Source organism: Caenorhabditis elegans, chromosome V, assembly GCF_000002985.6.
Source record: "Caenorhabditis elegans chromosome V".
Classification (NCBI taxonomy): domain Eukaryota; kingdom Metazoa; phylum Nematoda; class Chromadorea; order Rhabditida; family Rhabditidae; genus Caenorhabditis; species Caenorhabditis elegans.
In genome coordinates this window covers 8820054-8843014 of record NC_003283.11, presented here as the reverse complement: position 1 = coordinate 8843014, position 22961 = coordinate 8820054, and the positions used below count along the sequence as shown (strand labels likewise).

General features: G+C 42.4%; 5 protein-coding genes and 2 non-coding genes across 7 annotated transcripts; 2 read left to right on the top strand and 5 right to left on the bottom strand.

Annotated features, from left to right (window-relative positions):
* Window positions 1–6304: 6304 nt before the first annotated feature.
* F07B7.7 (Core protein VP7) lies at window positions 6305–7404 on the bottom strand (the record flags this gene model as incomplete). The annotated part of the gene is made up of 2 exons (NM_072871.1): window positions 6305–6785; window positions 6839–7404. 2 exons carry the CDS (start codon window positions 7402–7404, stop codon window positions 6305–6307), a joined length of 1047 nt encoding a protein of 348 aa, NP_505272.1.
* Window positions 7405–11573: 4169 nt separating this feature from the next.
* On the bottom strand, window positions 11574–12832 carry W09B7.1 (CCHC-type domain-containing protein; the record flags this gene model as incomplete). The annotated part of the gene is made up of 4 exons (NM_001359790.1): window positions 11574–11651; window positions 11875–12102; window positions 12171–12496; window positions 12541–12832. The coding sequence occupies 4 exons, from the start codon at window positions 12830–12832 to the stop codon at window positions 11574–11576; spliced, it is 924 nt and encodes a 307-aa protein (NP_001346705.1).
* A 273-nt stretch (window positions 12833–13105) lies between these two features.
* On the bottom strand, window positions 13106–14850 carry W09B7.2 (Retrotransposon protein; the record flags this gene model as incomplete). The annotated part of the gene is made up of 4 exons (NM_072869.1): window positions 13106–13680; window positions 13736–13903; window positions 14131–14275; window positions 14788–14850. The coding sequence occupies 4 exons, from the start codon at window positions 14848–14850 to the stop codon at window positions 13106–13108; spliced, it is 951 nt and encodes a 316-aa protein (NP_505270.1).
* Window positions 14851–17811: 2961 nt separating this feature from the next.
* Window positions 17812–18456, top strand: W09B7.3 (T20D4.11-like domain-containing protein; the record flags this gene model as incomplete). The annotated part of the gene is made up of 3 exons (NM_001359789.1): window positions 17812–17910; window positions 17965–18363; window positions 18409–18456. The coding sequence occupies 3 exons, from the start codon at window positions 17812–17814 to the stop codon at window positions 18454–18456; spliced, it is 546 nt and encodes a 181-aa protein (NP_001346706.1).
* A 2000-nt stretch (window positions 18457–20456) lies between these two features.
* On the top strand, window positions 20457–21149 carry C01B7.7 (T20D4.11-like domain-containing protein; the record flags this gene model as incomplete). The annotated part of the gene is made up of 3 exons (NM_072867.1): window positions 20457–20594; window positions 20638–21054; window positions 21096–21149. The coding sequence occupies 3 exons, from the start codon at window positions 20457–20459 to the stop codon at window positions 21147–21149; spliced, it is 609 nt and encodes a 202-aa protein (NP_505268.1).
* C01B7.13 lies at window positions 20538–20601 on the bottom strand. Its single transcript, NR_069118.1, has one exon. It is a non-coding gene; the product is annotated as an Unclassified non-coding RNA C01B7.13 (non-coding RNA).
* Window positions 21150–21918: 769 nt separating the features above from the next.
* C01B7.16 lies at window positions 21919–22029 on the bottom strand. The gene has a single exon (NR_069117.1). It is a non-coding gene; the product is annotated as an Unclassified non-coding RNA C01B7.16 (non-coding RNA).
* Window positions 22030–22961: the final 932 nt, after the last annotated feature.

Genomic DNA, 22961 nt, shown 5'->3' with positions numbered 1-22961 from the left:
GATGGAAATGTGAGCCCTTGCTCCGCGCATTCTTTGTAATGCTGGAGGAAGATATAATGTCGTGCGACCCTTCTCTTCTCGAGAAGATTGGGTGCCATCATAAACTTCTCCAGAATCCGAGAAGTCGGAACTTTTCCCTTACGCATTTTACTGATAGCTAAGAGGGTCCTATAGGTGATTAACATTAATTTTCGTAGAGAGTTGGTGTACCGAAAGGAGATGGTCGATTCGAATTTGGAAGGTAATTCAAGAATATGTAAGACTGTTTCGGAAGCGGGTGGTTTTTCAGCTTTTTCCATGAGAGGTTTCTTTGTCTTCTTGGTCTTTGGGTCAAGAATCTCTGCGAATACCACTGCCTGGAATTCAGCTGGGCACGTAAATGTTCCTTCAATCTTACATGGCCAGTCTTCCGGTTTCTGTTTAAGAAATTCCGGTCCGTTGAACCACAAGTCACTATTCTGTAGTTCTGATGTGCTCATGCCTCTAGTCGCGATGTCTGCGGGATTGTCTTTTGTCGGACAGTGGTGAATGGAAGTATCGATGCCGCATTCCCTCATTCGTGTTTGATTGAGGTGAATTTGGTCAATTCGATTTGCTACCCAAACACGTGTGTTCTTTTTCGACAAAATTCAGTACAGAGCGCAAGAGCTATCAGTGAATAAGCGGATGTTGGTTACTTTACAACTGAGCTCCTTCACGATGGAAGAAGCCAGATTTGATCCAATCTCAATTCCTAACAATTCTAATTTTGGGATCGTCCAATTGGTCTCCTTGGATGGCTTAATCTTATTCTTGCTTGTGATCAAGGAGATCACTGGAGGTCTATCGTCACCATATGAGAAGTAGGCGTAAGCGGCTGCTGCATAGATGTCTTGAGAAGCGTCCGAGAAGATCAGTAACTGTATTTCTTTGTATTCGAAATCAGTTGTCAGTCTTCTCGGTACCGTTATTGTACGATCTATGAAGGAAGCTTGGATTGCTTGCCAGTCATCTAGCAGGTGTTTAGGGATAGGGTCTTTCCAGTTTACTTCGTGCTTTTGAATAAACCTTTTCATTAAGACTTGAATCGGTGAGATTAGTCCCAATGGGTCAAAGGTTTCAGCCATTTTAGAAGCAACGTCTCTTTTGGTGGGATGCATAATGGTTTGGACATCGGCGATTTTGATGGTGTAAGTATCTGCGTCTGGGCTTGAATTCCACTTCATTCCTAGTAACTTGATTGTTCTATCGGATACTCTGTCTTTTGGGTCTATTTTCTCCATACTCTCATCATGGTTTACCACAAATTCCCGAATCTGGATTGTGTACCAAGAAATTTACAATCGTTGAAGCCAATAAATTGGGACTACAACTCATGCCAAATGGTAGGCGCACAAACCGTTTGGTGCAAATATTATCCCTCGTAATCGGCTTATTTAAATCCGTTAGCCATAGAAATAGAGTTAAGTTCCTAAATTCGGGCTGTACTTGAACCTGATGAAAGGCTTTTTCAAGATCTCCTACGATCATCAGTTTAATGAACCGTGAGCGGATGAGGATGCCGAAAAGAGGAATAACCATGTTTGCTCCCGCATGGACCACGTCATTGAGACTCAATTGACCTACTGCGTGGCTAGATGCGTCGTAGACGACCCGCACTTTGGTGGTATTTGAGGACTCTTTGATCACGGCTCTGTGAGGCATGTTATAGTTGTACTTAGTCTCTGATTTCATGTTTGGGGTAACAGATTCGATGATCCCACTTGCTTCCTGGGTTTTAAAAATTTCGTCGTATTGTTTAAGTAAATTTGGATTTTTGGAATTTTTGAGAGCGTTAACCGTAGCGTGTAATCTTTTCACAGCCACCTCATAATTGTCTTTCAAGCGTACTTCATTTCCATTTAATGGAAAAGCAACTTCGAGAATCCCTTCTGGTGTATACCTTAGGGAGTTTTCGAATGATGCCTGTAGATCTTTAGCGGATGTTGTAGTATGGTCATTCCAGGGCTGTGCCTCGATGCCAATGTTTTCTAACTTCCACTGTTGTTCTACCTGAAGTGTTAGGGCTTGATTCGAGTCTTCTGGATTGAGGCCGTTGATGAGAGCGGATGCATGCATGAATGTTTCACTGATGACTTCGATCTGGGTGTGGTTTTGGTAGATTGTTGTATCAGGGACTGGATGTACAATGTGTCCAAAGTCCGTGATTTCTACCAACCTCCCAGACGGAAGAATATGTTTCTTGGTCTCTGGGTTAGCGTTAAGCCATGCCAGTAGATCGTTACCAAGAATCATATCGATTCGTCTACCATTGTAAATATTGGTAGAAGTAATCTCAAAGTGGTCGATGTTATGACGATTCATGTAAGCTAAGTCCTCATCGGAAAAGAATGGTGCGCTGTAGGGTGTCTCTGGCATATTTGGTATTCCGGCAATCATTAGCGTGAGAGTTCTTTGAGAGGCTCTCATCTTTAATTGCAGTTTGAATACGTGGGATTTTTGGGTAACTGCACCGTTGAAACCAGATAAGTGCATATTCGTGCTGGCTAGGATTTTCATATGAAGCTGTTCAGCTCGTTGATGCGACAAGAGTGATAATGAAGCTCCTGAGTCCACGAGGGCCAGGATGCAATCATTTGACTTTGTGCGAATGCATATGAAAGATAAGCGGGAGGCTTGCGCAGATTTCTCAACAATCGCGGCCAGCTGGTGAGCTGGATTTGATCTTGAAAGCACTGCTACGAATTGTGAAATTTCTTGTTTTGCTAGGACTTGTGCAGAATCGGAAAACGTTGGAATAAAAGTTAGGAGCGGGTTGATAGTGGGGATAGCGGGTGTTGGAGAAAGAGTACTGTGGGTATGAAAAGAATCGGAGACATTTGAGGCTGGCGGCAAAACAGCTGTTGACAGGGGGCTCGGTACATTTGTCCCCCTGCCTGCCCAAAACCGCTTATTGCTGGTTTTGTCCCAAATGCCGGCCTTCCCGGCTATCTCGAAAAAACTGCTGGGGCGGCGGAGCGTTGGCGGATAGTTTTTCAAGTCCCTATAATACTCTTTCAGTGTGCACCCTCCCGTGTGGTGCAACCCTTGACAGAGAATGCATCTCATCAAGCATTTGCACTGCTCCACGTTGTGTGTGCCAGTGCAGATTGGGCATAGACGAGATGCCATTAAGGCTTGCCTGAAGTCTTTGCTAGAGAGCGTACATCTTAGTGAGTGATGGCTCCCTTTGCATGCTCTGCAAGTCTTTTTGGCGGTACCTTCGTACAGGGGGAACGTTCTCGGGAGTAAGCGGAGCAGTGGTCCTTTCTGTCCCGGAGCGTAGTACCCTGGTAAAGATTCCCCTGTGTTTCTGTCGTAGTAGGTCTTTGGGTGATCTTCTGGTTTGTATACCGGTTTGTCGGTCCAGCCGATCGATTTCTTTTTTCCATTAGGGTTTTCCTGATTCTGGGTGGTGGCGTAGGCGTGATTGATTTGACCTGAGTATGGGATCCCGAGTGGTCCTACTTCGGTTTCGCTTTCAGCGGTTGGTAAATGTCTAAGGGCCAAGATTGATTCTCTGGCCATGTCGTCAACGCAGGTCGTGACATAGTCAAAGATTTCTTGGAATGTCGCATTTTCTCCTTTCGAGCCCCAGAACTGAGTGACTCTTGTGCGGATAGCGGGTGGTAGGCGAGATGTGAGAGGTGTGAATGTTCTCTCATCATTCGCTGCTAAGCCGGAGTTCACTAGTTGTTCGGCAAGAATAGAATGTTTTGCGATCGCCCTACGCATTTCTCGCACGTCTGATTGAGGGAAACCGATGGCGTGGATTTGGGCTAGAAGGCTGGTCTTATTCTCATCCTTCCCAAACACAGATTTGAGAGACGTAATGGTCTTCTCAAGCGCCTTAGCCGCTACGTGGTCTCTAGAGATACAGTCACGCGCTTTGCCTAATAGGTGAGTTTTTAGGATCATGAATTTATTTGCTTGATTTAGGTTTTCGTTTTCCATGACCGATTCTTTGAAGTCGGTGAGGAATGAGTCAATATTTGAGTTACCATCATATTTGCCGAGGTACTTTAATAAGTTTTGAGTCTCGTGACTACCATTATTCTTCACCTCGATGTACCGGATTTCGGTGCGTGTTTGAGGAGTAAGCGGTTGTTGGTTGTTGTCGTCGGACTCGGGCTCATATTCGTACTCGGAGCCAGTGGTTTGCTGTTGCTGAGCCGTTTCATGGGTTGGCTGTGGCATAGCTGGTCTACTGGTCTCTTCGGCGACGGTAGTATTTAAGATTTTGGGTTCCACAATTAACTTTTCTGTAGCTTCCATTCTGTCGGTGAGCACGTGTACCGAGCGGCCTTGTGACGTCAACTCTGATTGCATCTGACTCTGACTTGTGGCAATAGCTTCGATTGCCGCCAGGAGTCTGTGCGTGAGTGTGTCTTCACCGCGAGGTTGTGCGTATTGGAGGAGCGGGTGAAAAGTCGAGTAATCATGAGCTCCTGCACTTGGATAACCCATCTGGCTGTTTAAAACCTGATGTGTTTGCAAGGCAGGCGCGTTCAGAACTCTTTGTGGTGTAATTCGCGTACCTGGGCCCGTAGTTGTAGGGGCTTGCTGGACGAGGAGTGGGGTCTCCGTCGGGCCCTGTTCGAGCTGCTCACGTTTCCCTTGGAGTACCCCTTGTGTAGTTGTCTGGATCCTTTGATCAAGCGGCTGCTGTAGACGAGTAGTACCACCATTGGTATGAGCTGGAGCACCGAGTTGTAGACCATGTTGACCATGTTGACCATGTGGATGGTAAGCAGCAGCGGATGACATCGGAGCAGTGGTAGACGACGTCGGAGCAGCGGCAGATTGAGTCGGAACAGCAGCAGATGATGTTGGAGCAGCAGGAGCCATTGGAGATCTCTGTGGGTTCGCGGGGTCGAGCAAGTTCGCGAGGTGTAATTCATCGTGCAGGCTCAGTCCCTCGTTGTCCCAAACCATGCCTGGTGAAGATAGGCGAGGGGTTCCTGTAGACGGCGTGCTACCGTGAGGAGTTCGAAGATCAGAGATGACACGATGATCGGACGGCCCATTGTTCTGAGCGTGGTCCTCGATCGTTGCCTCAATGTCTCTCCTTTCCTCGTCGTTGGCGTCGTCCTCGGTGGTGGCCCCTGTTTCTACGTCGGTGGTTGCTAGCAGAGATGGATCGAAGTGGGTGATGGGGATGTTTCGGCTTCTCATTTCAGTCTCAAGCTGTTGGATGTCGTGAGTCAAGTGGTCTACGAATCTAGCGGTTGATGACTTTTCGAGGTAGTCGAGCACCTCCTGGTGATATTGATGGCGATTAGTATCGACCATCATTTCCGGGTCACGGAATTTGTCAGAGATAAGGTCGCGCATACCTTCGAGCGCAACTAAGATCGTCTGGAGACGAATCAGTAGTGCGTCGAGGTAAGTCGAGTCTTCGCTGCTGAGGAGTTGATCCTGAGGCATGTTCAGGAGAATTTCCATTTTAGCCTCAGTCTCGGCCAAGATACGCTTGGCTGCGTCAACCTTGTGGTTGATACGCCTTTTGAGGGGGCCAACGATACGTGTCGCCAAGGACACCTGTCCTCGTGTACGTTTTTTCGTTGATTTTCCGCAATTGGCTGGAGTTGGTGGGACCGCCGTGCCGCCTTCTGAGGCGTGGCGACGCCGTCCCGGTGAGGGAGATCGGGAAGATCCGAGAGATAGTTAGGAGAGATGAGGGTGATTGTCCGAAGACAATAATTAAACCAGTAACCTACAAGAAATTAGAATTTATAAGAGGTTAAGGTGATGAGGAAAGTAGAGAGGAAGGGGGTATAAGGCTACCAGTGCTACTTATTTAGTGAATCGCTCAGGGCGAAGCGGGAGGTGAATCGCTCAGGGCGAAACGGGAGGTGAATCGCTCAGGGCGAACGGGAGGTGAATCGCTCAGGGCGAAACGGGAGGTGAATCGCTCAGGGCGAAGCGGGAGTTGAATTGCTCAGGGCGAAGCGGGAGTTGAATTGCTCAGGGCGAAACGGGAGGTAAATCGCTCAGGGCGAAACGGGAGGTGAATCGCTCAGGGCGAAACGGGAGGCCCACAGCTTGATCAAGGCTAGGGAAATAGGTTTTTTTTTGTTGTTGGTTAATTAGCGGATTCGTGAGTTGTAGTGGTAACTATGCGCATAAATTTTTTGGATAGACAAATATTGTTTTCTGTAGCCACCGATAGGAATAGAGACCGTTTTTAAGATGATTTTGGAAGAAAGAGAGTTTATTGATGAACAGCGGGTGGTTGGCAAGCGATAAGCGGTTGTTGAAAATAATCGGAAATGTGAAAAGAGTATCATTCCATCTCCTCGTCTTGGTGACAGGTGCAGGATTCGATGTCTCTTCCCGTGATTTCGTTGAAGATGTGATTCCAACAGCCGTTGAGCCAAGCTTCCCACTTCTCCATGGAGTACATCGTAAAGAGGGTAAAAGTCGGTAGGACTAAATTGTGGCCTCTAGCGGATGATGTTGCGATGTGACGTACACAAGTCGAAAGCTCAACCTTGACAGTTGAGGCTTCTTCACGGATGCCCAGGACCAGCATAGTCGCTCCTCGTACTATCTTCAGGAAGTTACGTGTTTCAACGTATGTACCTTGGAAGACGGTTTCGGGAGGTTTCTGACCAGTAAGTAGGTTAATCATCCATGCCAATCGTAGTCGCAAAGCTTGTTGTCCGGTGGGAAGTGGAGTATTCAGGGCTCGTCTGAGTTTCGTTACATCGTGAAGTGGGGATTCCCAAATGCACCGGTTTGTAGGCGTAAATCGGAAGGTAAGTCTGTAACAAAGATGTCCTCTTTATTTTACTGTACACGAGAATGAAGGGGTTACCTCCTTTCCTCGTCTTCTTGAAGTTGTTCAAGAAGGGTGTATTCGCCAGAGATTGGAAGCGTAAACCAGTAGCGGTTGGTATTTCCAAATCTGTCTAAACACCGTGTAGACTCATCCCCAAATGGATGTGGTTGAAACAGCACGTATAATGATTGCCGAACCTCCGGAATGCACCAAAGATCGAATGTAGGAAGTGTGACAGTGTCAGCTCCGTAACGCTGTTTTCGCATGACTTTGTTCGGTTCGTTTTCTTCCAACTGTACCATCAAACATTCTTCAGCCTTCAAGGCATGACCATATTGAATCATGTCCTCGGCGTACTGACGAAGTAAGATGGGCGAACCATTGAATGGAGCGTCGTATCTTGGGTCGGCGCGGCCACATAGAATGACCTGTAGTGCTCGAACTCTCGATACTAATGCGTCCTGTCCTAATGGAAGCGGGTGTTGGATGAGGCCTTCGAAAGCTCTGTGCTGAAACGCTGGTCTGGCACTGTCGTTCTCTAGTGTCAAGGATTCCTGACAGTTGATGTAGGCGTTTCCGTTGATTCTGGCCTCAGTGATCATTTCTTGCAGATCGTTCCCCGCTGCATTGGGGGGGGGGGGGGGGAGACGTTGCGGAGAATTTGATCATCGGGTCCGTCCTCTTCAGAACTCGACTGAAAGAAATACTTGTATGTAGAGTTTAGATATTAGAAAGGGGAGGAATTAGAAAGGAATGAACATACTTCTTCGGAGTTGTTGACTGATAAAGCGGGTGATGCAGGCACTTCGACTGGATGTTCCTCCACTGCCATTGGTGGTCGCTCATGTCTCCTGGCCCGTGCCCTGCCCTGTTCATTGTGTACCCATTGCAGTGCAAAAGGAATCAGATGAAATGGAGCGGGAATGCGGTGCAGTTGCATGGCAGCCTTAATCAAGTTTGTAGTTGGGTGTTCTGAGTAACAAAATTGTGATTTTGCTACTTACAGCGATTCCAATCTCTCTCACTACGTTATAAGGCAGGTCCAATGGTAGCATTGGGTTCACGGGTGGTCCGAGATCCATGAGTGGTGGTGGTGCGACTACATCATTAGCCGGTTCAGCGGGTGGTACATCAGGTTGTTGTTCTCTCATGTTTATCTCGTGTGGTAGAAGTTGCTCCATGTGAAGCTAAAATCTCCAATAAAGGCTAACAAAAAAGAACGTAATCAGTATACCTCTCCTGTGCGACGAAATTCGGTGATAACCTCACTCACACTCTGTAGGTAGAGAACCTATCTTGGTGCAAACGTTGGAATTCTATTCACTGCCTGAGAATGATATTCAGGTGGGGCGAGTGATAGATAATGGACCGGACGTTCTTCCAAGTAGTTGGAGTATCTCCCAGGGTGATGTTGAGGGAATTCGCCGGCGTCATCGTGGTAGAAGCTCCATCCAATCATCTCATTTCGTCTGTTTTGCACTCGTCTCTCAAGATAGATGAAGGCCTGGTCGGTGTACGATCTATATTGGAGTGGTCTGTCCTGACGGTTGGTCAGTGCACGGATGCGAAGCAGATGATTTCGACGAAAGGTGGTGACCCTTTGTTGAAGTAGATGTTGTTGTCCAAGATTCGTGGTGCCCATGGGAGATTCGCATAGTCCTGAGGCTACGGTGTGTCCGACTATGTTACATTGGCGACATGGTGGTCTTGCGCATTGGCTATGAGTGGCTGAGCGGCTGTTGCACATGTGGCAGTAGGAAACGTGGTTTATGGCCAAGAATTCCAGCCGTTGTTCGCCTTCAAGTATACCAAATGGGCAATTCTCAAGACGGTGATCAGCAAGGGGGAGTCCCAATAAGTGTGAACCACATAGAGGGCACCTGTTTGTTCTGTCACCTTCTCGAGGTTCGTTTTGTGCACGAGCATATAGAAAGACAAATCTCGGAAGGTCAGCGATCTGTCCCAGAAGTGGTAAGCGGATGATGGATTGTTGCAGATGTGTAGCTGGAGTTGGTAACCGGTCCGCCCAAATGAATAGAAGGATTCCACCTCGCTCCATAACATTATTCGGTTTGAATTCCGGCGGAAAATTTTCCTCCAATGTAGCAAAACGAATGATCGTTTGCTCATCAAAGGGAAACCGTATACCAAAAAACTGGAATATGTTAAGGGCTTCATAGCGGATGTCTTCTACTATCGGAGCTGGATGTTGTCGTGGCAACTGTATCGGAACACGTTCTATTTCCCAGGGTCTCTCGTCTGGATCCCCCATACTTCACTGTAAAAAGTTACTGTGAACCTTTAGTCGGTGAGTGTAGGAATAGTAGTCAACAGAATATCAAATACTTACGATCAGCTGGAGCAGAACTGAATCAAGGAGTGCAAGAAGAGAAGAAGAAGAGAAGAAGAAGAGAGGATTATGACCAAAGTCTGATATTTCCGCCTTTATATATGCTGGAAATTGGGGCAGTGGTTCATAACGTTTACGTGTATCACGTGGTCAAATGAGATATTGAAGAGAGATAAGAAGAGAAGAAGTGAGAGAATTGAATTAAAGCGTGAAACGGTATGAGGGAATTTAGGATTTAATCGGTGACGTGGAAACTTATTTGCTCTAAAATTTGTTGCGCTAGCTCATACTATACTCGTGGACTTCTCACCGGTCTAGTTTGATTTTACTGAGGGTTTTGGATATTCTGGAGTTTTGTCAATTTGTCTTCCTACTCTGTCTTCTCAACTACTGTTCCTGATTACCACTATCTTACTTGATTTGACATCGTCTTTGAACTTGTTCATCAGGATCGTTTAATGGTGCGTTCGCTATCTCAAAATTTCATGTAATTCTCTCGCCCATGATTAAGTATCTGTTGGGAGTAAGGAATTTTTTGGATGACTTTTGAGATAGCATGGCACCCGGTGTATTTACAGGCAGATGCTGAACGAGACCCCCTAGAAGAAAACGTCAAGATGGTCAAATTCAAAGTCGTGTCGAAGCGGATAGTAATATGAGGAAGGAATCTAATTCGAAGGATGTTTGTATTATGTTCTGAACTAGCGGTCATAGGATGTCGACGTCCTAAAGTCGTAGTCAGCACGGATGTCTACTTGATAGCCGGTGTCAATCTGCCACTCTGACTGTGCGCTAAGTGATCACGTGGTATAATAAACTTCTTTGAATTCGGATAGCAGCTTTTTCATGAGTTAGCTCAGAGGTATCATTGAATGAACGAAAGTTGAAAAAAAAACGTAGACTAGCACCAGAATTCCTAGTAACCTTTTATAATTTAGACTAAATTTTTATTAACCAGCAAAGGTTGCTGTCGCAACCCGTTTTTCTTTTTTTTTATGATTTTCCTTTGGATCAATTCCTTATTGAATGTAAGTGTCATGTGTTGCTTACTTCAATTAGGTGTGATTGTCCTCCGGGGGTTTAGGTTTAAAACTTCTTAAGTGATTTTTAAATTTTTATATGTTTTCCCGTTGGATCAATTCCTTATTGGACCTAAGAGTCATGTGCACTTATTCCAATTAAAGGTGGATGTCCTCCGGGGGTTTAGGTATAAAAGGTTCTTGTTTGAGTTACTTCGTAATGTCTTCTTAAGTCTTCAGATGTTTCGAACGATCTTTCAGTCTTATTTGAGCCATTGTCGGGAAGAAACTTTTGTATAAAAGCGGATGGTATCTGCTCTTATGTCGAACTTTTTATTTATTTGATTAGATTCTTTTGTGATTTCGTATTTATGTTAGAAGTGTATGTATTACCATGTCACTACTGCACAAGAAATTGTGAAGAATCTTTTTTTAGATTTTTAAGTTTTGTTGTAGTTTCTTTATTATGGTATTATTCCTGTTAGTCTAATTGTGTACGTGTTAATTAAAACAGTCGTTAGAAGTATAGGAAAAGTTACTCATATTTATTTCTTTTTATGAAGCGGATGTATTGTACCTACTTCTACAAAAAGCAAGAAACTGTTGTAATTATTACTTTTTGTAATTTCTTGTTAAGTCTCGGCTTTGAAAACTTGGTCATCAGGATCGTTTAAAGGTGCGTTCGCCATCCCAAAGGTTCATGTAATTCTCTCGCCCATGATTTAGAATCTGTTGGGAGTAGAGAATTTTTAGGATGAATTTTGAGATAGCATGGCACCCGGTGTATTTACAGGCAGATGCTGAACGAGACCCCCTAGAAGAAAACGTCAAGATGATGTTGGATTCAAAGTCGCGTCGACGGTGATCAAGAAATTTTGTTTGAAAAAGGAGCGGATGTGCTACTTTTTTTTTCCAAAAGATAATAATTTATTTGTTGTTTGTGTTTTAATTTCCATTGTGAGGGCATCTTTTAAGTTTCTGGAGGTGATTAACACGGCCCCGAATTTTTTAAGCTGCTTCAGGAAATTAGATTGGTATTTTTTAGGTTTCTATACAAGTAGGCTGGTGCCTTTCACTCCCTTTTTAAATTTACAATTGAGAATTTATAAATATAGTTATTGAGTATCTAAACTCATTTTTTGAACGAAATTGAAGGAATGATAAGGCTACTCGTAAAGGGTTTATTGGGGTGAAAGATAGCGATGGAACAGCCGCCTCTGGCTATCACAGAGACTGTTAAGAACAAAGGGGGGTGAGACGAGTATTATGAGATTTTTTAGCGGGTGGTAAACAACTTTTTGGATGATTGGGTAACGGGGAGACAATAATTTAAATAAATTAAAAATCAACAATGGGGTACGGTCCTTATGTGGTGAGATGTGGGAGTAGACCGGCGCTTGGCTCAATCTATGGTGATTTCCGTACCCTGTACCGCCGGAACAGTGGCGAGCGGTTGGGTTTTGGAACGCTTGGTCTCAACCTGTAAAGAAAGCCGGTGTAAGTTGACGTCTCGAAAAGTTCCGCAATAAATAATTTTTTGTTTCATTTTTTCCCGAATAAAAAAATAAATTAGCCTTCGAATCCTTTGGCTTAACGTCTGCCTTGACAGCGGTTGGTGAAGCAGTCCTAGCGCGCTTGTTGGAGTTGTTCCCGGCCACGGTGGCCTTTTCCGGTTTTTTGCCAAATTGGAGCGGACAGAATACCTCGTTGTGACCACTCTTGGCTTGATTCTCCGAGTGCTCGTGGCGGTAGGCGCACGAGACTTTCGGCTCTGTGCAGCTCAAGTGGTGACCTGCGTCGGATTGAATCAGCGGTTGAAGGCACTTGTTACAGTATCCATTGGAGCGGGCACGATTCTCTCTGTGGAGGTAGAATGTCGTTGTTCTGCAGTCGATGGATTTGTGGGAGGCTCTGCGGCAGAAGATGCAATACTGGAAAAGGACGTGGGTGAGATAATCTCCTTGTGTTGATGAAATGAATGTACTGATAAATTACTTACTGAGCCTGAGTAGGCTTTTGCCGGCTTTTTGTCCTTGTTCTTTTGCAGATTTCCCTTGGAAGAAGTTCCGGTGGATTCAGCGGATGATGAGCGGCGGGCTTGTGCTTGTCTTGAATCGTTGTCCACGTGGTGCTCATGCATTATTTGCGTCTCCAGGCGATTGCAGATGCTTTCGACCGTGTGCAACTGCGCTTTGAGTGCCGTCATGGAGCCATTCAGAGCTGTCAATGATGCTTGTGCCTCGAATCGGTCCCTTTCGTTCACCGTCGCGAATTCCTTCCATTCCTTCATCCATGCTTCGAGAGCGGATGATGCATTCGGGTCGTCTGTAAGAATATTTTTTCTCTGCAACCGAAAATCATACCTCTACCATAATTGTCACTTTCATTTGGGTGTTCCGTGTCCATGTCCATAACCACGATCTCTTCGTGCTCAATAGTAGAAATGCTGCTATCGAGGAGAGACGCGGAGCGGATGAGTGGACTGGAATCTCCGTGGTATTCCGCTGCACCTGATGTGTTGAGTGGGCACTCGTCGATTTGGATGTTCTTCGGAGGGGTCGCCTCTACTTCACCGTCGGTATTCTCACTGAGTTGAGACGAAGTGACGTCGTTGTTCAGCGGTTGTTGATTTTTTGCTTTGTTGGACTTTCTGCCTCCCATGTTTCAAGTGTATGCTGTAATTCAAGTTTAATGAACTTTGAACGTGCATTAGTTCGAATATAGATAAGTGGAGTTCGGAAGTAAACCGTGGCAAAATAATCAATAATCCAAGAGATATAAGCAACAGATCTTAACGAAGAAAATTAATCAGACATTAGAGCAAAGAAAAAATTAGAAGTGATAATCAAGTATTAGTTGTTTAATCGGTTTTTTCCAGCGGTTGATGAAGAATTATTGTTCTTGTTATTTTGAGGGAGCCAAATGTTGAGCCAGTCACTGGAGGTCGATAACGAGCGTCTGCATTTCCTCAAACGGGACCACTCGTGTTCCGTCGATCAAGACGATCGTGGAGAGTTGTGCAAGTTTTCGGATAATGCATTGTTCGCGGCGATCATGTAGAGCGGTTGGTGACGTACGGGTACTGATGCATGGACATGTGAGCGGGATTTGGTTCGGATGATAATCCATCCAATCTGCGTAGTGCTCATACCAGTTGTCGTGTCCTCTTGCCCATTCCATGACTCCTTGTCGAAGTGCTGAAGCACGATGGTTCTCCGCGTTGTCGTCGCTATGGATCTTCGCGAAGCCAGCGCGCGAGTAGTACTTCGGTGTGTCTTTTACAAAGATCGCCACCTCTTTACCATTCGCGGTTTGGGCCTCCGCGACCAGCCTGGCTTGGCCTAGACCAGACGCGTCGAAGATTCCAAAAGCGTGGACAGTCACAGAGAAGCAGGTGTTCCGGGTACAGCGGTTGATGATGTTCTCGAGGGAGACACGTACATCCTCCCTATCCCTTTTGCACTCGTCCAAGTCGTTTATCACCGTCGTGTGGTTGGCCGCAAGTCTCTCTAAAAATCAAAAATCAATAATTTACGAGATTGTTAACGAAAACTTTTACGATACCCTGTATGTTGGCGATTGCTCCGCAAATGTAGTGGAGCGATGCTGATGTGGTAGCGGATGATGACTTTTCTCTTCCCATGTGGGTGGCTATCATCGAGGAGACACTATCCACCTTCAGCTTGGATTCTTCCACGGTCAATTGCATGTTGCTGCACATCTCGGTGATCTCTGAAAAGAGAATGAATTAATAATTGATTATTAGGGCCGTTTCTCAAGAAGCGAGGTGATTTTCGTAGTTTGATGGCGTTTCCAATCACTGAGTATGCTCAGTAATTGTGAAGTCACCACCATGACTTTTGAAATCTTTTCTATTTCTTGAAAAACATTTTCTAACACCAAAAATTCTTCGTCTTCTTCTTCTTTTGATCGTGTTTTCTCCATTAAAATTCACTAACCTCCCAAGTGTTGCTTGAGCGGTTGATGTTCCTCGGATGTTCTCATTCCTTGTGCAAGCTGACCAGGATCGTCGCAAAGAGTGTCGGGAGAAGCGGTTGGCTCGACCTTTTCCTCAAGTGTGTGGGACGATTGGTTTTCTTCCATCTAGAAAATATAAACGTTCGTAAAACTAGTGATTTTAAAGAAGATTTTGTTGAGTGTGAGCGAGTTAAGCATGAGCGAACAAAAAGGTAATGGATAATTAAGTTAAGCTAAGTGAAATCAGAGAGACTGTGCTCGGTCTGTCTTCTTTGTGACTTAATCTTAATCATCATTTTCGATAAGAATTCACGCATTTCAAAATAGCTGTCCAAAATAATGACAAGAGAAAAAATTTCCCACGAAAAGGTAAGGGCTTTTTTTCAGTAGTATTTAAAAGTTATTAATTTTCAGGTAACGAGTGAAATTGTTAATTTCGAATCTCATTTGGCAGATCTGTGCCAGCCAGCGCAGATCGAGAACCAATTTACTCGTTTTTTGAATTCATCCCCTGTGCTCCGGGGTTGCCGGGCTTTTGGAGCTGAATTCGAGGATTGAGAGATCAGGGTAACTGTCTCTCGGTGTGATATAAGCATTTTAAATTGAATAATAATGGTATTTTCAACGAAAAGTCTTACGATTGGGAGCTGAGCGGGTGTTTGGAGAGGATGGAGTCCTGTTTTGCTGGTTGAGCTTCTCATTCTCGGTGGGATCCGGCTGTTTTACTGTAATTCACGATGAATATTCAAGAGATCAATTGAAGAAACAAAAAATATTACGAAAAGTTTCGAAAAAAACGGAGGAGAAAACACAAAAATTGAGCTAAAATGAATCAAAAATCCGTGGAAATCCCCAAAAATCCCAAAATTCGTGTGAATTTTGGGGGGGGGAACCTTAGACTAATGTTCACTCTGCGTACTGCGTACTCTGTGCTATCACCGCCGCCTACCGTAACCCGCGCAAAATTTGAATTTCAATCGTTTCGAGAGGTGGTTCAGTGGAATTTTAAGGAGTTTTCAGCGTGTATCGGAGTATTTCCGGATAAAATTGACTTTTTCTGGTTAAAATTAAATTGAAATCACATTTTAATAACAATTTCTTCAATAATTTTCTCCAGATGAGGTGGAAAATCACTGAATTTAGTGAGAATTGTCACAAATGCGTTTCGTCACAGATTTTCGAGGAAAATAGTCAACGAGAAGTCAGCTCAAGGGAAAATAGAAACCGCTCAACTAGATGAAAGGATGGGCTCCGCTTGGATTCGTTAAAACTCTGGGGAGCGTCAATGCATGCAGATTCCTTCAGCCACGCGTATTTTAATTCCGGAATCTACACGATTGGTCACTTCCCGAGCTTAGTGAACCTGTAGCAGTGCCTGAAAAAATTGAAAAAAGGAGAAGATAGATTCGTCATTAAGTACAAAATGCATTTTAGCTGTTTTCCGAATAATGATCAAAATCTGAATTACTTGTGCTGCCATTTTGGATATCTAATGAGCTTAGTGGATCCAAGTGACGCATAGTCGAATAAGGAGGGGTGAAGATTGATTCGTCAACAAATAATTACTGTTATTGCAGGTTTAAATGCTGGTCGAATCGAAAGACGTCGGCTTTGAAACTTGATCATCAGGATCGTTTAAAGGTGCGTTCGCCATCCCAAAATTTCATGTAATTCTCTCGCCCATGATTTAGAATCTGTGGGAGTAAAGAATTTTTTGGATGAGTTTTGAGATGGCATGGCACCCGGTGTATTTACAGGCAGATGCTGAACGAAACCCCCTAGAAGAAAACGTCAAGATGCTTAAATTCAAAGTCGTGTCGAGGTGAGAGAGAGGAGTTCCGATGATCAACGAAGGGGGTGATCTGCTTCATGTTCTGGATATCCCGATCGATCTTAATCGTGGGGAAATCCGAATTGAAGCAAATTGGAGACCAGCGGATGACGGAGATTGTGCAGCGGCTGGCCAATGTCCCGATCGTTGTCATGAGCCAAGAGCCAAAAACGGATGAAGGAGAAGATCACGAAAATGGCCAGCGTCCCGTCGTCCCGGTGGGCCAACAGCGGGCAGCGGTTCTCCGAAGAGAAGAAGTCCCGAAGTTGGCCAGCAAGTGACCCGTCGTCGTCATGAGCCAAGAAGCAGCAGCCAGCCGAAGGAGAATCTCTCGAAAGAGAATGTCTCGAACTTGGCTAGCGTCCTGTCGTCGTCCCGAGCCAAGAAGCAGCAGCCAGCCGAAGGAGAATCTCCCGAAGGAGAATGTCTCGACTTGGCCAGCGTCCTGTCGTCGTCCCGAGCCGAGAAGCAGCAGCCAGCCGAAGGAGAATCTCCCGGAGGAGAATATCTCGACTTGGCCAGCGTCCTGTCGTCGTCCCGAGCCAAGAAGCAGCAGCCAGCCGAAGGAGAATCCCCCGAAGGAGAAAATCTCGACTAGGCTAGCGTCCTGTCGTCGTCCACGCACTTCTTCGTCATTACCGTTGTCGCTTGGTCCCTCCGGGGATATTAAATCGCCTCCGCGGCCCCGAGTGGGGTTTCTCCGAAGGTGATCCAGATCTCCTCTCCTCCGGGGGATCCAGAATAAGCAGTAAAGTGAAGCGGATGCGAATCGTCCATGAACCTCTTCGTCATTACAGTTATCGCTTGGTCCCTCCGGTGGTATTAGATCGCCTCCGCGGCCCCGAGTGGGGTTTCTCCGAAGGTGATCAAGATCTTCCTCCGGGGGATCCAGATTAAGCAGTAACGTGAAGCGGACGCTAATAAATTAGAGGTCCTGGCAGATCACACGTTTTCGTTCAGATCCTAATTTTTCCTACTCTAGTTCTGGGCACACAGCTCTCTCTTTCCCAACGGCTCGATTCCACTCCAGAGTCACTAGGAGCTCTGGGGTGGTTCGGTCGATGCACCATGTTGACCGCCCAGTGTAAGCGGGTTGGGGAGCCGCAACTGGGGTCAAGCCGGAATAAGAGTCTAAGAGAGAACTGGCGTTTGCAGAGTGCCGAGCGAAGAGGAGGATAAGCGGTGTGAACGAGTAACACATGTTTTACCATGAAACCCCATTTATTAGCTAAAGAATGATAGAAAGGGAAGTGTTTAATATAAAATAATTAAATTAAAGGAAGGAACGTGCCGCTGGTGCGGTGACGAGACGAGTGAAGCGAGTTGAGGCGAAACTAATTTAGGCCAGCGAATTAGGACGAGCAAGGAGGGCGCGCGCGGTGAGACCCGCGGCGCACACTCGCTGCGAGACCATTGAGCTTGGCGGGAGATTCAAATGAGGGCGCGCATTAGATTGGAGAAAGGGGGAGATAGAGCGACTGGAAGGAGCGGTTTATAGGTTTTCTGGTACGGCGAACACGATGGGAGTATTCGCGAGTGTCTCAGAGTACCAGATAGTTGGGAGATGGGACCATCTCACAACATTATCTGACGTTAAACATCATAATGGACGCTTGTGGAAATTCAGAATAAAATGTCAAAAGCAATTCACTTGTTTTTCGTATTTCAAGAATTTTTTTCTGAAAATAAATTTTTCGGCGATCAATCATTTGTATTTACATTCTAGTGGCAAGATTCAGTATTTGGCCAATTGTTTCCACATTTGAACTTCAATCCATATAAATCACACAAAACGATCTACTTTACTTTCTTTTGCAATTTTTATTTTGAAATGTTTTTTCTTTTGATATTACTGGTAAGATCTACAGTTGGCGACGATGAGAAAACATGTGTTAAGTTTGAAGGAACAAAAGCATTTCAGTGTTTACATGTGAGAGTTCTTTTTTATTGTAATACACTTCTGATTAATTTTTTTTACATTTAGACACTTCATGATATCAGTAAAAATGCAGGTTCCATTGACTTTTACAAGAAAGAAGATTCTGATAAAATGAACATGATGTGTGAAGGATTTACAGTGTGCGCCGAGTATTTGAAATGCAAAGCTGAAATTAAAGTAGTTTATTACATCGACAAAATTGTTTCATTTTGTGCTGCCACTGGATTCCTATCAACTGATTTCAAAGAATGTAATCACAAACTATACGTACAAAACTCTACGTGTGTTCAAGAGTGGGAACCACTACCCGATCCAGTGGAGGACCCTGTGGAAATGGCAGCGATTCAAAAAGAAGCATGTAAAAATATTCTGGGAAAGGAAAGTTGTGTGGAAAAGGAAATAATTGAAAATTGTAATGTCGAATTGGCCGTGAATTTTCGCAAAGTTAATTTTAAAAAAGAGATAAAGAAACTTAAAGCTTTTTTTCAGCACTTCCTCGCACTGCACAGAATAATTGGAGCATGTGAGAATCTATGATCATATATATTTCCAAATATGCATATATACAAATATATACATACTATATACAAAAATATGCATATATATGTATTTAAATAAACATTTATTGATTCATTCAAATTAATTTGTAATCCCATCAGCTGGAAAATTAAAAGTTTTTGCAAAATGAAATTAAAATCAAAATATTTATAACTACAGGCCTATAGGATATAACTTGCACAAGGCACGATCAAGCGGGCGCTAATTATTAGCCAGTTGCTATAAATATTTTTGTAGAAAAATTTTTTATGATTATTTCTGTTGAATCCTCAATTTTCTTGTACTGAGAAAGTTAAACAAAATTTGTTAAATTGTGATCACCGGTGTAGTTGATGTTAGATCGGAATCATAATGATACATTTGAGTTTCCGGATTTTACCCAGAACAAATTGTCAGTTTATCTCATCAAAATTTTGGATTAAAATGTTGATAACAATTTGTCTCTTTGTTTTTTTCTCATCAAAAAGTTCACAAGTTACTGATGTTCATTCATTTTCTTTACGGTCAATCATTTTAATTACCATTTTAGTATCAAGATCCAGTATTTGACAGATTGTTTTTCACATTTGAACTTCAGTCTATATAATGTTCACAGTACGTTCACTTCCATTCTATATCACTCTTTTTGCAACTATTATTTAGAAATGTTTATTATATTGTTATTATTGGCACGATCAACAGTCGGAGAAAATGAGAAGACATGTGTGCAGTTTGAAGGGCCAACGTTGTTTCAGTGCCGTCAGGTGAGTTGTTTCTTCTATTGTGATCAACTTTCAATGTTTTTATTTCATTTAGACACTTCGTGATATAAAAATAAACGCTAATTCCATCGGTTTTACAAGAAAAATGCTGAAAAATTGAACACGCTTTGTGAAGGTTTTCCAGTGTGTGCAGAGTCGTTCAAATGCCAGGCTGATGTTGAAGTAATCAATTACATACATCGACAAAGTTAGCTCACTTTGTACTGGTGTTAGATTCCTCTCATTTGATTTCAAAGAGTGTTATCAAAAATTATACGTGCAAAACTCCACATGTTTTCAAGGATGGAAACCATTTCCAGACGACCCAGTTGTAATGGCTAAAATTAAGAGAGAAGGGTGTAAGACAGTATTGGGGAGAGATCGCTGTGTGGAGAAGGAAATAACTGAAAGTTGCAATTCTGAATTGGCCGTGAATTTTGGCAAGGTAAGCTGTGCAAAAGTAATCAAAATGCACAAAATATGTGGTTTTCAGCACCTCCTTGCACTGCACAAAATAATCGGAGCATGCGAAAACTTCTGAAGTTATATATCAAAGTATGCATACATATTTCAATGCTTTTTGATTTGTTGGATTTCGTTTGAAAATAAACAAGTTAAGATTGTTTCTTTGAATGAAGTACTTTATTTTTGATATAATATGTTTTGCTTGAAAAAAAATTAGATGTAATATGTATTATTAGAAAAAAACAAAAAAACCAATAATATAACACAAAAAAACATTAATTCAGTTGTCGCTGTTAATTTAGATGCAATAACTAAAAATAAAGATTTACACGTGTTTCAATATTTGATCCTGAGCAGTTGCCAGTGGACCTCAAATTGAAAACTAGGATATAGGGAGAGGGTGAAAAGATAAAAACATGTTTTCTTGACATTTATATAGTTCCCATAAGATTTATTATTTTCCTCGGCTTTCAATGTCTTGAAAGGAGCCTTTAATGTTTTTGGTTCAATGCCGGAAAGCCGTTTCCGGCGGCAAAGGCAATCATTCTTTTATAGCTATTTTTTGTTGTTGGTACCTAACGTTTTACCATAATTATTTTCTTATTAAAAAACTTTCTGAACGAAAAACGAAGTTTGCTTTTTTTTTAATTCTAAATCCTTTTTATTTGAGAACCACCGCTTGTTCTCGGTACTCGATTTGGTCAACATTTTCGATTTCTGCTATTCAGCCTCTGGTCATTTCTGGAAAGACTTAACAATCCTCGTTCTAGAAAAATGCGAAGATTTCTTTCAATTGTGGTTTTTGCGGCGATATCATTTTATCTGGTAGATTCGGCAAGTTTAGCAACTGCAGAGAGCAAGGATCACAACTGCACACTTGGAGATGGACTTAAAGCATTGTCATGTATTTTTGTGAGTTAAAATATTTTTGTTTATAATAACATTATTTTCTTAGAGAATGCAAGATTTCCTGGAGAAAATTGATGCACTTGACCTAGACAATAAAGAAGAAACAAATGATTTTAAAGGCTCCTGTGACTCTCTTCACAACTGTTTTGATGCTCTTGATTGTCAAACTTCATCAACTGATCACGAAACCTCTGATATTTCTGGAATGATCAAAACCTATTGTGATACCATCATTTACATCTCCACAAAGTTTGTTGAATGTAGTGATAAATTAGAAGAAAAAAGCTCGCAATGCTTTGAAAACTGGGATCCATTTCCAAATGATATCGAAAAAGAAACTGATCAAAAGAAAAAGGAAGAAATGAGAAAATCTGCATGCCAAAACTTTTTTGGAAAAGATAATTGTTTGAAAGAAGAAATCGTGAGCTCATGCAGTGAAGGAGAATGGATAGGATTTAGAGATGTAAGATAACTTTTTAATTCAAAAATTATACAATTTTTCAGCATTTCGTTTCATTAAGCAACATTACAAAGCAATGCGATTTTCAAAATCTCTAACATGTATCCATGTATCCAGTTTTTCATAATTTTCAGTCATATGTGAACTTATTGAGTGCCTTCTGTTTATACAATTTGGATTGTTTAAATAATTATGAAATTTCATTTTTTCGATAAACATTGCAATTTTATTATATTTTTATAACAATAAAAATATGTGAACTTTTTGAACTATTTTGATTGTTTTAAATGGATTTTTTCAAGAGTCTCAATTATTTTCAGAAATTTTTAATAAATTATATTTAACAAAATAGATCAGTATAGACACTCTTGATGAATATCAGATGTTTCAGCAGTTGACAACATTGAAAGACATAACACTAGATCAAAAGTATTCAATTTTAATAGTTTTGGATACGCCACATTAATAAAATAATTTGCTGCAATAAAGTTTTAAAAAAACTTGATAAAATTTGGTGCTTATACGATTAATCACATACGTCACTGTTTACACCTTTCTTAATCCAAGATTTATTTATGTACCTACGTCTATTTTCGAATAGCTGAAAACAACTTTTCTATTTCAGTATACATATTTATATTTCAGATTGTTAATAACACTGCCATCAAACTCTTATAACAGGTAAATTTTAAGGTACTTAATACATACCGTATTTTAGAATATTGTTCAGATATCCCACAGCAAAAAAAAACAATCTGATTTGGATACCTCTCAAGAAATAACAAAAGCTTCTCCAAGCTGGCATATCTAATTTCAAATCTTTTTCCCTTTTTTCCGGACCCACACCCAATTTTCTCCTTCTTCTGTCCTCATCTCCGCTTTTCGACACTTCTCACAGATACACACACAAATACACGCACGGAGCCCTTCTTCTTCGTCCATCTAGGGACACCCGTCCCTTGCTCTCCGTTTCCATCTCCTTGCGTCCTATTTCTCATGTCTGACCGGCTGTCCATTACAAGCGAGTCTGTCTCCAACAAAGACAACACTATGTCTCGTTCTCTTTTCTCCGTTTTGGTTTCATCTCACTTTCTGTGTCTCTCTCACTTCTCTTCCTTTCTCAACAAAACGGGCGCATACCCTTTTACGGGGGGTGGGACCTTCTTCTCTTCGTCTCTTCTATGAATGTCCCTCGATTTTCGCAGATCAGCAAAATGATTCGGACAGGAAACTTAATTTCCCGGAGTTCTAGATTTTGTTCATTTATTTAAAAAAAACGTTTTTGTCTCGGAGAAATATCGTTTTGTGATCGGACAGAACAAGGGATAGGCACGTGGTTTGTGAGCGAACGGAAAACAGTAAAGTCTGTCAATATTGCTTTTGCTCGGCTTTATACTTTTTTATTCCTTGGTGAACAAAAATCTTTCACAATTTTCCCTTTTTCCTCTTTTCTTGTAATTTGGGTAATTTTCATTCAAACGCCTATAATATTTACGATAATTGAAAATTCAAAAAAAATTTCTTCAATTGGAGTTGGATTATCGTACCTAAATTATTCTTGAATAAGCGATCAAAGTAATTTCGCTTTCCTGCTAACTTCATCCGATTTTCTTCATTTTTTAAAGCTGCGATATGATTCGAACCTTTTTTTTGTCAAACTTTCAAATATTTTGTGACAAAAAGTAAGGATAAATGTTAAATTATTGCAATTTTCTTTCAAATCTTAAAAAAATCAAGAAAAATCCCACTGGCGCTACGTTCAAAATCACATCTGCGCATATACTAAGCCTGTGATCTTAAAATTTAGTTATTGTTTCATGGTTTTCTTTTCCTTCAATTTTCCTCATATTTCCTGAATGCACATAATTGCAGAGAAATTGACGCCTCAGAGTTTCTCTGTTATTTTTTTT